Raw genomic sequence first — 14,341 nt, 5'->3', positions numbered from 1 at the left:
CAGGGTTCTGGGTCAGCGTCTCTTTAGACCTCTTGCTTTCTGCCTTATGATCAATCATAAGATGGCTGCTCTGGCTCTGAGAATCACATTCTCATCCAACCATATTCAAAGGCAAGAAGCCAATAGGCATAGCACAAAAAATCCCTCTTCTGCATTCTTATCAAGGTAGCAGCTCTTTTCTAGAGGCCTCCCAGCAAATCTCCACTATGTCCGATTTACTAGAACTAGAACATGAGACTACCAGTATACCAGGGTCTGTTCAACTTTCCATGACTTCTAGTAATCTCGGCCCAATATTCCAGGAGGATAGAGCTGCTGTTAGCAGGGAGCAAGTACGTTTCAGTGGGAAAGCTTTTGGGTAAGCCACCAACAGCCTATAGCCAGGAAGACTTCAGTAGACGGAATCAGGAATAAGGGCATTCCCAAAAGAAGAAAAGGCATGAACAAAGGCATGGAGGTGAAGTGTGCATGAAGAATGATTACTAGATGAGTTTGGCTAAAGCATGTGAGTCTTACAAAGGAATTTTTAGCCATTAAAAAAAAAAAAAAAAAAAAACAACTGTGGGACCTGTTGTTCAATTGGAATCATGTGCAGAAATCCAGTTCACAGAAGAAAGCATACCTGCTTTGGGCAGAAGTAGGGTGGGATGCCTGGAGCCAGCCTGCTCTGTCTCTGACCTACTTCAGCTGAAAGGGCTTCTTGAAAGCCAAATTGAAGAACAATGCCCCAGAAACTGCTACTTTGACCCTGCCACACCCAAGATTTTCTGGGCCCCTCTCCCTGCAGGAGGCCACAAGGCTTTCATCAAGGTCACTCATTTGGCCCCAAACTGGAACTTCACAGGTATGTACGGAAATATAATAATCCAGGCTAGGGGTGCATGTGTATGCGTTTTTGTGGTGTTGCTTTTTGCAGATACCACATGGGACCCTGTGCCTCTTAATTCCATTCCTGACACTGAATTGCTAAAACAGTAGTTGAGGAGAGCATTGTGGGAAAACAACCACAGGAAGGGGAACACTATTAGTGGTGATTAGTGGCTTGCTTCTTTACCTCCTTCCCTTACAACCCTGTGTTATTTTCCTAGTATGGTCATAACAAAGTACCACGGATGAGGTGGTTTAAACATCAGAAATGTATTATCTCACAGTTCTGAAGGCCAAATGTCAGATCAAAGTGTTGGCAGGGTTAGTCCCTCCTGAGGGCTGTAAGGGGAATCTGTTTTATGCCCCTTCCATAGCTTCTGATGGTTTGCTAGCAGTCTTTGATGTTCCTTGGCTTGTAGATCTCTGCCTTCATCTTCATATGACATACTCCCTGTGTGCCTTCACATTGTCTTCCCTGTGTGTATGACTGTCTCTGTGTTCAGATTTCCCCATTTTATAAGACACAGTCATATTAGATTAAAACCCATCCTGATGACCATCTTAAGTTGATCATCTGTTTTCAAATAAAGTTATATTCACAAGTACTAGAGGTTAGGACTTCATCTCTGTTTAGAGAGACACAATTCTACCAGGGAATTGTGGAAGATGGGAATGAAGATTTATCCCATCTTCATTCAACTCCTAACGCATCCTATATTTCAAACCTCTGCTTCCCTTTTTCTGAGGCCTTCTCCTCTCACTCTTAATCCTGGTGGCTATGCTCCAGTTTTTTAACTCTTATTATGGTGGAATTGAATGGGAAAGGTGGGTTATTTCAAGGAATGTTTCATCCTCACTATTCTGTTTGAAGAGATAATTGTGTAGAATAGTGTTTGAAAAGAAACACTGGCACTCAATTATATTAATTCAAGATTGAATTATAATTCAATCTTGTGCATGGGATCCTAAGTTTGAACAAAAAAGTGCAGAATCAAAAGACCAAATAAAATTTGTCACAATTATTACCAACATTACCATGTATAGCACTTTCACACAGATTCTCATTTGGAAGCATATTCTTTTCTACCAGCAATCAAGATCCCCTTTTCACATCTACTTTTGCTCGACAATAAATTCTCCTTGAGGATGTTTCCTGACAGGATTGTCTGCAGAAAATCCTTTACTTAGAGTTGTAACCAGAATCTTTCTAAATTTAGCAGAGTTCATGCAACACTGACCTGAAACCCAAGTAAGGGAGATGGACAGAAACAATAAATGAGACACTGAAGAAATATAAAATGGAATTTAAAAATCATAAATTTTAGGGGGGGTAAGGATACTACAAAAGTGGGGTTAAAGTTTGGTTGAACCAAGTTATTTTTAGATTATGCGGTCCTAATTTGGCAACATACTTGATTATTAAATTTGGAACTTGCCAATGAAATACTAGTTCTTAGTGACAAAATCTGCCCTTGATCAAGGAAATAAAAAGGAGAAGTTACTCTGCAGGTATCAGTCTCTCCACTTTCTTACATTCAATTCTGTTGTCAAATGTTAAGACTGTTTCCTCTCATTCAGTGGAAATTTCCTTATTTTTCCTGGAAATGGAAAACAGCTGCACAGAGCCTTCATTCAACCCTCTGTACTCAAAGGCTCTTATTTGCATCATCAACTGTTTGCTTTTTTCTATCCCAATCTATCAGTAAACTAAGTTCACATCTCTTCTTCTTCAGAGCATTTTTCTCCCTCAGTGTGGATGCCCCATCCTCCTAAAAGCATGACACTTAGCCATTGATCATACTGTCATTCCTACATAGAAATGTCTTTCCCTCTTAATTTTTTTACAAAAATGTACCCCATCTTCCTTCAAGACTTAGCCAGGGAGAGAGCTCTGGAGCACATTTGGGAAGGCATGAAATAGGGGAAGCCCCCAGGAAGGCAGGTAAACAAATCCTCAGGGGACACAGCCTGGTTTTCTCCTCTGTGTAGACTCCTAATGTGCCATTCCCAAGATGCTCCTCAATATTGACGAGTGGGGTTTTCTGGAACTGTACATTCCTAAGAGCCAGTTGACTTCTAGAGTGAAATACAGAATGTGGGAATCTCCAGAGAAAGAAAGCCCAAGGCAAAAGTGTAAGTAACTCTTGGAGTCTCAGACATGGAAAGACAACTGGTAACACTTGGCTGCTGGAGGATGAAAACCCTCCTAACAGCAGATATTCAGGCCTGTGATAGGATCAGTGAATTTCATCTACCTAGTTGCCATCAGGCCTGGGGAAATGGGGATAAGCTGCAGAGTCTACATGATCTTACAGAAGCTGAAGCAAGTTGCAGAGAAATTTCAAGGACTTCTAAGTCCAGTATACCCTGGATTTGGGACACTACTCCAGCACAAATTCCTCCCTGCTTCATGCAGTTTTTCTTTGCTGATGGCCCCATTTCCAGAACCAGAAATTCCAACATTCCTATGGTGGTCTTATTTTCCATTGCCCCAGGAAACAGAAATGGGGACAAGACTGCAGGACTGACCATGAGACCATGGCCTGGACTGAGGAGCTCAGCTACTTTCATAAGTACCTTCAGACCAGAGATAACAGCCGTTTGGAACATATAAATGAGAACTTGTCTCTGGAACAATCATCTGGCTTTGGTTATTCATTATCATTGAACCCCACATGCCTCACTTAGAAAGGTGTCCCTTCCAAAGCTCGGAGGCCCTCACCATCGCATGCATACTCCTCTCCTAGTACACTTCTGGAGTGGCCTGAAGGGCTGGAGAAGTGGGCACTCAGCTCACATCTCAACCCAGATCTCCACAGATCACATCCTTGTTTCTGTCACATCAGTAGTCCGTAGTGCCCCCATCTCATTTACATCCAAATTAAGAACATCTTAATATGAGATTTCATCCTTTCCAGATTGACCCATCTGGATTTGGATATCTCAGTAACAAGCTACTTTGTCCTTTTTCATCACTACTTAGCTCCTCCTCAGTTTGCAATATTTGTGTGTCCCTATTATTCTTGTCCAGTTATACATGCCTTGAGGTAATGCCCTGTCTTTTATTAGTTTTTCAGACTCCACACAGAGATTGACACAGTACTGGCAGAACACATAAATACCATTGCTTAATAAGAAAATTCAAGATACTTGGTTGATTCTGAAGAACATCACTTCTGGGATCTTTAGCTACAGGCATTAAGTTTAAGGAAAACTTGGTTGAAGGTCATCTTTATGGTGAAAATAAGTGCTGGTGGATCAATAGCAACCCATTACAGATATTTTCACATTCACTGAAATAAAACTTTAAAAGTGACACTCTAACTAAAGAGAATATCAATAACATTTTATCACTTTAATATTTGTTTTTTTTTCTATTTTCCTTCGCTCACTGCTATTTCAATGAAATGATTTGTTTTGCTTTGTTGAAGAAAATATTCATTTGTTAAAAGATAATTTTGGACTGTGTCTGGTCCTACGTCCAAATATTCGGTCTTTCTGATTTTATGACATGAAATAGTTGACCCTGAACTCCAAGTGGCCCACCTTAGTTAATCACCATATTCCAGGGATGTGAAGGAACTTGGAAGCTTGACATGGAATAAGCTGCATTGGAGCCAATTACACTCAGCCCCCTTCCCTTTAATTGTGGTATCCCCTTGGCCCTGCTTCATGGCTTTAGGCCAAATCGCCTCCTGTCAGCATCCCTCATACACCTCTCCCTGGTGACCCCTGAGGATAGTTCACAGTTCCGTGGCCTGGGATGACTCTCATCTTCCTTCGTCATTCCCAAGACATTATTGCCAAACACTTTCCTCCTCTACCGTCTGTTTTACCTCCTAATCCTCGGGTCTCTTTTTTTCTAAGAGCCACCCCGGTCCCCTGAGATTGTTCCCTTCAACTTGACATTTTCCTGGAATCACAATTCTTATAGTGGTAAAAAGGTATCAGAATTATACGTACATGAAAGGAACTCAAGTTGGAGAGAAACTTGGATACCCATAAAGGGAAGTTCCAATGCTTTCATGTCAATACTTTAGCTCATTTTACAACCCACCGCCTATATATCTTGTGCAAGTCATTGTCTTTCTTTGGAATCAATAAGAGTTCCCTGTGTCTTCTGTGACATTTCCCAAACATGGTTGTCATGATAATGGAGATTGTGCAAAAAGAGGGACTTACTGTCAAATACTTTTTTGTTTTATGCAAACTCTATCCCACTCTTAGAGATTCATACTACACTGAGAAATCCTACACTGAAAAACAATTTTTTTTTAACTTTCCCAAGTATTTAACCACAGGAACCTCCCCACCCTTTCCCTTCTACTAATCATCTGTTGTCATCTGGTAGCACAAAATTTGTAAATGCATGAGTAACACATGAATTGCACACTTCTTCGTGTCTTTCGAGCCACCGCAAACTGAACTGAGCTTCTCTATTCAACCTGAACGTTATCTTTTTCTCTTTCACAACATGATATGTTATTGCACTGGTGTCTATTTGCTCAATTTGCTGGTGGTCCATCAGTAGGCCTTTACTAATGCCATTTTCCTCACCTAGATGTTCTTACTTTTAGGCACAACTTATGTTCCAAATCACTTCTCCAACTGCCTATACTCTGTCTCCATTACTGCACCAGATTAAGATCTACTTTTACCTTACAACTGTACATTCCCATAAGACATGGCTATATCACATCCAACTGCACTATTTCTCCTTAGCTCCTTTTGAGGATATAAGAAATTCACCAAACACCACTTCATTGATTGATGGATTATGAGGATATTATTTCAACTGTTCAATTGGTACCTTTTCATAGGCAGTTTTTCTGCATTGAATGCAGGGTCTTTGTTGTTGTTGTTTGTTTTTTGTTTTTAACTAGGTACAGTTCAGTTCTTACCTAAGAATGCAACTATCCTGCATTCACCACCATGAAAGCCCAGTGCACTTACCTCCACTTTATTTTAAGGAGAGCATTAATGTTGTGGGTTTATTTATTTACTTTTTATAATTTAAGAGAAGTGGCCACTTTGAAATTTTATAGTGTCTCAGTGCCTGAGAAATGTTTAATTCTCCTGAACCAGCCATAACATAGGTGTAAATTGATGGTATTGTCCCTTCAGCCTTTCTGTAGTAGAAGATGCACCAAGATAATGTAGACATTATCTTTGCTGTGTCCTCAGAGTTATGTAAATAACCATATTTCCCTTCCTAGCTGAAAAACTGTCATTAGTTTGCGTTTCAGGTCATTCTCTGTCTACTGAATGAAATTCAATAGTCCTTGAAAATCCAGCCTTCCACAATCTAATCACTAGATCATTGTTTTAAAAAGTGATTCTTTTAAAAGCATTGATTTTTAAAGGCTATTAGTTTTTGTTTTTGTTTGCTTTTTAATATACTTTTAGGACTATTCAATTATTTGTTTATTGTATGATTTATTTTTAACTAGTATTCATTTTTAAAAGTATTGCATGTACTTGGTAAAAACAAAAATAAAAACACATCCAAGTTTACAAAAGAGTATATAAAATGAGAGATAAGAGTATATAAAATGAGAGTTAAGTCTTTCTCTCACCTCAGATTCCCAGTATCCAGTTCTCATTCCCACAAGCAACCAATTTTACATGTTTATGAATCTTTCCAGGAATATTCTAAACATATCCATGAGCATGCATATGTGAATGGAACATGCTATGCATACTGTATGTAACCTGTTTTTTTATTTGACATTATATGTTGGGTAGTTTTCTATATCAATACATATAGATCTGCCTTATTCCTTTCATGATTGAATGGTATTTCATTGTATATAGATGTACCACACTTCATTTAACTCGTACCCTAGTAACAGACGTTTTGGTTGTTTCCAGTCTTGTCATTGAATATAACACTGCAGTGAGTTATACATATATCTTTGTATATCTGGGAAAAATATTTATTGGAATTAAGACACTTTTTTTATCAATGTTGCCAAATTGCCTTCCAAGGAGGTAGCGCCTATTGACCTCTCTCAACAGTGTATGAGAGTGCCTGTTTCCCCACAAATTGCCTGTGATATAAATTTTACTTACCCATTTCTTCCACTCTGCAAGATTAAAGATGGAAGCTCATTGTAATTTGCATTTCTCAAATTATGAATGAAGATAATCTTTGCATATGTTTTAAGTCTTTTGCATATTATTGTATGCAAATTTCTTGTTCATGTCCTTTCCCATTTTTCCCATTGAATTGTTGCTCTTTTTCTAACTACTTTGTAAATTTTAAAATATTAATATCATGTTACATATTTTGCTAACATATATAAAATCATTCCTCTGTGTTTTGTTCTACTGTAACTTTTATGATTACTTTTTTGATGTTTAAATATTTTGTCGATCTGGAAATTAATTTATTAAATTAATGTAAAAATAACACAATTTAAATCACTATAAGTTCCACGAAAACAGAGGCCAAGATTCTTTCATTAGCCATCGTATACCTAGTGTCAGACACTTTTATTTAGTACTAATTGTGGCCAAAATATAATGGGTAGCACATTTGCGGGATTTTCTTTGCTCTTCTTATCTGCCTCCTCTAAGAAGCTTCTCTGACCTGACGTTCTGAGGAATAAGAGGTCATACCACCGTTTACTGAAACATCAGCAGTTCGTTGGCAGTGGTGGATGTGACAGTGGTGATCAGGGAGTCAACACTGACCCTAGCCTGCACTGCTTCCTCCTCAAGATGCTCAGAGCCTTGAGTAACCCCAAGAAGTGTATCGGCTCACATTCACCACTTTCATGGCATCCCCTTGTGAGATTTAGCCACTTTTCAACTACCTGTGTATAGAGGAAAACCCACACTGTTGTATCCCGGTCAGGCTGCGGGCACTAGGGAGAAGGGGAAGTTATAAAAGACTCTTTGGAGAGCTCATTGACTATGGCAGCTACCATGCAGTACCATGTGGTGACACTCCTGGGTGGTTACAAATTGAAGCTCACCTGTATCACTAGTTTGGAATAGGACTGGATGAACTTCAAGTCCATTCACAGGATGAGCACTGTTTTAGTTAGTTGTATTTAAATACCTAACAAGTATCCCTAAATCTCAGTGTATTACAATAACAAAAAATTTTTATTTTTCCTCACTCATGGGGCATCTCTGTGTGGATTCAGCTTGGCCGCATGTATGTCAGTCCTGTTCTTCTTGGACTGTCAGTTACCCAAAGCATCTTCTTTTTACAGAAATTGCAGAAGTTCCAAAGGACCAGCCAAAACCATACCACCATATTGAGCTCACAAATGCCAAGTTGAAGGGACCTCCTGGTAGCTTCTGTGTACCCATAATAGAACACAACACAGGGTACTGATAAAGATAATGGACTTTAGAGCCTCACAACACTGGAATGGCAGACACTGTTATCTCTCCTCCTTCCATGGTAGTGGATACTAGTCCCCAGAGTTGAGACTCACAATGTCAGATACTTTTCCATCCTTCCTCGCTGCTGTAGGTAGCCGTGTTACACAGTTCTAGCTAAAGAGATATCAGGAGAGCTCTTCCAGGTGTCCCTGAACTTTTTTTTTTTCCTATTTGAGCAAGCTACTTTTCAGTACCTCAGTGTTCTCATCTGCAAATTTGGGCTAGGTATAATGTACAGAGGTGTTGTACTAGTCAGTTGTTGCTTTGTAACAATCCAAAATCTCAATGGTTTTCAATAACAAATATTGATTTTTTTGCCAATAGGTCTGCAGGTCATCTGGGATTGCTCTGCTTCAGGCTGTATGCTGGGTTCAACTCAATTTTATGTGTTTCAGGACAAGACAAGCTATGCAAGCCCATTTCAAGCTTCTGCTTATATCACTAACATTCCTTTGATCAAAGCAATTCACATGGCCAAGACCATTAATAGGGCACAGAAATATGCTTCAGCCACAATGGGAAACAGTGCAGTTACACGACAAAGATGTGGACATATAATCCTATTACATTAGAATGAAGACTGAACAATATTCCATCTTCTCACTTCTCACGCTTCCTAGGTGTGTGAACATAAGCAAGCTACTAGCTTCTCAGAAACTTAGTTTCCTCATCCTCAAGATGGCAGTGGGCCCTTTTCTCTGAGTTGGTGTAAAGATAAACAGAAATCATTTGCCATAGGAGACCCTTAACAAAAGTTAGCTCTTCACTCCCACAACTGAATTCTGATTGTTTACTATCTAAGCTTCTCCCAGAAGATAGGTGTGTGATTTAATATTGGCAGTCCATAAGTTGATGAGTGAATGAGGTCACCAATATGACAGCTCCCTGAAGGAGGAAGCAAACCATTTATTCACTAAGCAAGTATTGAGCACCTGAAATCGTTATTTCAAGGTCATTATCTTGCTTTTTCATGCTTCAATAACTGGATTCTTTTTTCTTTTTTTGGCAAATGACCCTTAACTCACTCTGACAAGATCATATGAACACTGATATTTTAAGACTGATGTTGACTGCTTCATAGGCTCCCTCTACTGGAGTAAAATGGTATCTTTTTTTTTTCCCTGAAGACTTCAAGATATTTTCCCTTTAATCAAAAGCAAATGTAGTAAACAATTTGCTGCATTGCTAGACTGCCTTTTCATACAGTGCATCTGCTGTCATGTCCCAAATTTACCTGTCACAGAGCTATAATACCGACTGGTACTTCTTTTTAAAACAGAGCTTTACAAAAGGCACTGATTTTAAAGAATGGTCCAGGAAAGTGAATTAATAATAAGCAACTTCTTCCCTGTGAGTAATGCCCTTGTTACTTCAATTCTAACCTTCTCAGTTTTAGAACTCTGTGAGTATTATGGGAAGGCTGTGTTGGGCCTATTTAGAGGTGCTTGCTACAAGGAAACGATCCCTAGTCACCAGGTTTGCTATGTTATGTAGGTAGACTATGATTTTCTGTAGAAAAAATGAGGATGGATGCAAAGCCAACACTTCTTTGCCAGGGAGAGCCATCCTTTCTTGGGACATACACATTGTCAAGGCTGTCAAAATGAGATTTCTTGTGAATCTTTTAAATAAAGCCATTATTCATTGTTTAATGTTTATGGAGTTTCTCTTTATTTCTGACTCGGCAGTATGCCATATATATCTCCTCCTTTCCCACCTCTTCATCCTTTTGGAGTCACTTTTTCTGTTTAAATTACATGGTAGGATATTTCAGCAAGATCTGAACTGATTGATTAAAAGAAGCTTCTATGTGATAGTGTAGAATAGAGGAGAATCTCACAGTAATGCCGACTCCAGGGCATGTGAGGTAGTGGTAGCACCTCCATTCCTGCCATAGCCAAAAACAGTGTTCTCCTACAGCTTTGAAACTCAAAGGATGCTCTGAATCAGCATCCCCTGGCATCACCTGGGGACTTAGAAATGCAGAATCTCAGGCCTCACAGCACACCTAACTGACTCTGCACTTTAACAAGATTGCCAGGGAATCAGCATGTACATTACAATGTGGGAAATACTGGTCTAGAGTAAGAGGAAAGCACACAGTAATGCCAACACTGAGGTATTGCCATTACTCAGTAAGAGAGTGCTAACACCTCAGAATCTGTCATAGCCAGGAACAGCCTACTCCTGTATTCCACTAAGGTCTATGACTAACACCCATGGGCCCAGGGCCAGCTCCACCCATTAGCTTTACAACAGTGGGCAGTAAGCCCACAACCTCTGCCCTGAAATAAGTCCTCAGTATCCTTGTTGACTGGTGCTTCCTGATTTTGACCTCATGGACTCTGACCTCTTGCACCTACCAATCTATGTTCCACTGATTTGGCTGATTTAGCTGACTTCCATTGTACGTTTAATTTATTAGCTGGTGATCTTTGTCAAACTCCTATGTTGTAGACCTTCCCAGCTTGAATGTAACCAGGCTTAATGTAACCACACCTTACTGTTGAGATAGTGTTAAAAGAGGCTGTGGGTCTTTAACAGCTGAATCCTTAAATTGGTCATAACTTTTTCAATCTTAGGCAATAGAAATTCAACTTGAAATAACATAATTTTAAAAGAGGGGGCACCAGTATGGGTCAAATATCATGTCTCTCCCAGTATGATATTCTGCAAAGGACAGGACGTCACTTTTGAAATCTTCCTGCCCCAAATGCATAAGGTAACTTTAATCATGAGGAACATCATACACATCCAAATTCAGGGACATCTTATAAAATAAATTGCCTGTGCTCTTCAAAAACTTCTGTCAAGAAAGAGAAAGGCTCAGAACTATCCCACATTAATGAAGTATAAAGGGAAGTGACAATTAAATGTAATGTGTGATGCTGGATTTGTTCCTGTGACAGAAAATAAAATAGCTGTAAGAGATATTATTGGGAGTTTTGGAAAAATTTAAATATAGACTCTAGATTAGATAATAGTATTGTATAAGTATTAAATTTACTGATTTTGATAATTGCACTGTAGTTAGGTAGGAGAATGTCTGTGTTTATAAGAAATATATACTGAAGTATTTCTGGATAAAGAGGCATCATGTCTGCAACTTACTCCAAAACACCTTTCCTCCCCAAATAGAATGACTGAGCAAATGTGGCAAAATGTTAACAGAATATTACCATGGGTAAATGGTGTATGAGAATTTTTGTACTATTCTTAAAACTCTTTGGAATTATATACAAAAATTGTAGGAATAAAAATAAATTCAAAGGCATGTTATTACTAGATACTGGGAAACCTCACAGAATTAAAAAAAAAAAAAAAGAGTGACGTAAGACTCAGGGCAGCATGGAAACCTTGAAAACTGGAAGTGAAAACTTGATGTCACCGGAACAATTCTGATTTGGACAGACTTCTTTGACAGAGATAATAGAAACCTGGAACTTTAGAGCAAGGAAGGGACTTTTAAGATCCGTTTCATGAATGAGAAAACTGATATCCAGACAGCTAAAGTAATTTGCCCAAAGATAATTAATGTAGTTTCCACCTGCAGACATTTAGGATTCTTTTCCTGTTGATTTTTGAATGGATACCCAAAGTTTGTTCTCGTTCCTACACTTTTAAGTTAGAATATGAGATGAAGTAAGGACAAAATTAACGAATAATGATAAATATGCTGTGACATGAATATATATTCTATAAACAAATATCTAAACATTTCCCCACACACAGTTACCATGATCTTTCCCCAGATTTTGTCCTTAAATGTGTATAATAAAATATTTAAACATTGAAAAGCATAGGTAAGCATAGTCATTTTGTATCATTTAACACACCTATCCCTATCCCCACCTTTCCCTTCCCCTTTCCAACCTCTAGTATCCTCTGTTCTACTTTTTATTTTTATGAGATCAACTTTTTTTATTATGTAATTTGAGATAGCTAGAAAGAGGATCTCGAACATTCCCAACACAAAGAAATCACAAATGTTTGAGATGATGGATGCTAATTACCCTGATCTGATCACTATATTTAAAAAATATATATATACACACACACACACACACATCACTATGTACCCTATGAATATGTACAGTTATTACTTAATTTTTTTTAACTTTTAGGTTCAAGGGTACATGTGTAGGTTTGCTACAGAGGTAAATTGTGTGTCATGGGGGGTTTGGTGTACAAATTATTTCATCACCCAGGTAATAAGCAATAGTATTCGATAGGTAGGTTTTTGATCCTCACTCTCCTCCCTCCCCGCAACCCTCAAGTAGGCCCCAGTGTCTATTGTTTCTTTCTTTGCATCCATGTGTACTCAGTGTTTAACTCCCACTTATAAGTGAGAATATGCAGTATTTGATTTTCTGTTCCTGTGCTAGTTCACTTAGGATAATGAATGGAGCCTCCAGCTCCATTCATGCTGCTGAAAAGGACATGATCTCATTCTTTTCATGGCTGCATAGTATTCCATGGTGCATATGTACTACATTTCCTTTATCCAGTCTACCATTGATGGGCATTTAGTTTGATTCCATGTGTTTGCTATTGTGAATAGTGCTGTGATGAACATACATGTGCATGCATCTTTATGATAGAATGATTTCTATTCCTTTGCATATATACCCGATAATGGACTTACTGGGTCAAATGGTGGTTCTGTTTTAAGTTCTTTGAGAAGTCACCAAACTGCTTTCCACAGTGGCTGAAGTAATTTACATTCCCACAAGTCATGTATAAGCATTCTCCTTTCTCTGCAACCTCACCAGCATCTGTTAGAAAAAACAACTTTTTAAAAAGCATAGGTAATTGTCTTTCATGACAATCTTATATGTACATCAGCTAGAAATTTGAATTTCTTCATTTATCAGATGGATAAGTACAGTCTGTCCTCTTCCATGACATTTTTCTCACCTCGTAGAATACATTGACTCTCAATTGAAGAATAATGCTAATCTAGACAATTCTTAGAAATGTCCCTCATGATATGGAGCGACTGTGATTGCAGGCCATTTAGAAAGTATAATATCAAGCATGGGGGGGGTGCCTAGAAGCCATCTAGTCCCATCTATTCCTTTTAAAGGTGAAGACTCTTTGCACTTGGTTACTTAAACACTCTCGTCGTCTCTTGCACCTGTTTCACAGTAAGGAACAGATTTTAAATGGAATATTATCGATTTGCATATATTGAAATAATAGTTATCTTTAGATCACTTCTGAAGTAGTATATTTAGAGAAAGCCAAGCATCCTCTAAGCATGCTTTCTACAGTTCTATATTACTTTTGGTTTAGAAAAGGCCTTTGTGTAGTGGTTAGACAGTCATATTCAGAGCTGAGAAACCGGCCTTGACCAATTATCTCCACAAGAGCTTTGGAAATAGAATGCAAATTCTAGCCAAAGGATCCTAGGTGGTGGAGTGCAAAATTGAATATATAATGGCATAGTGTGTGGCAAGAAGCAGTGCATTTTTGAAAAAGGAATTAAGTGTGCCTTCCATCACCTGTGTTCAGACACGATCATAAATGGCTAACAAATTTTCAGACAATATGGATTCCTGTAGTTCAGAGTGGAGTGGTGACAGACACTATTGCCAACCAGAGCTCTTTCTGCCACATTGTCCTTACTAATATAACCCTACTTTTGTTTGACATAGCAATTTTTGCCAGTAATTGCTTGATTTTTTAGCTTTTCTTTCTGTCAGGTTTGCCATGTCATACAGTACTAGCTAATGACATGTCAGTGTAAATATGCTGGGGTATTCTGGGAAACCTTTTGGTTTTCTGATGCAGGAGACTACATGTGCATTGCCCCTCCCTCCCATTTCTTCCCACCTTGAATATAAACATGATGTCTGGAGTTGGCAGCAGCCGTTTTGTGCCTATAGGCCACCATGATGGAAGGAAGTGCAAATTGTGTCATCCTGGCTCTAACATCCCAAGTCACTAAGCTAAGCAATATCAGCAGTCAGCCAGTTTTAGACTTTTTGTTACATGAGAAAAATGACCTGTTGTTTGATTAAGCCACTAGAAATGAGATTTTCTGTTCATTTAAGTTAAACACATTCCTGATACA

At 38.6% G+C, this 14,341-nt stretch overlaps 1 protein-coding gene across 1 annotated transcript in view; it reads left to right on the top strand.

Moving 5' to 3' along the window:
- Positions 1–206: 206 nt before the first annotated feature.
- LANCL3 (LanC like 3) overlaps positions 207–14,341 on the top strand; it is a 54,871-nt gene continuing 40,736 nt past the window's right edge. Inside the window, exon 1 of the mRNA XM_025373339.1 lies at positions 207–332. Within this exon, the coding sequence (XP_025229124.1) occupies positions 207–332 (126 nt within the window). The remainder of the gene's footprint in view (positions 333–14,341) is intronic.

Source organism: Theropithecus gelada, chromosome X, assembly GCF_003255815.1.
Source record: "Theropithecus gelada isolate Dixy chromosome X, Tgel_1.0, whole genome shotgun sequence".
Lineage (NCBI taxonomy): Eukaryota > Metazoa > Chordata > Mammalia > Primates > Cercopithecidae > Theropithecus > Theropithecus gelada.
The sequence above is the reverse complement of the archived record's forward strand: the minus strand, read 5'-3'. Positions and strand labels throughout refer to the sequence as shown.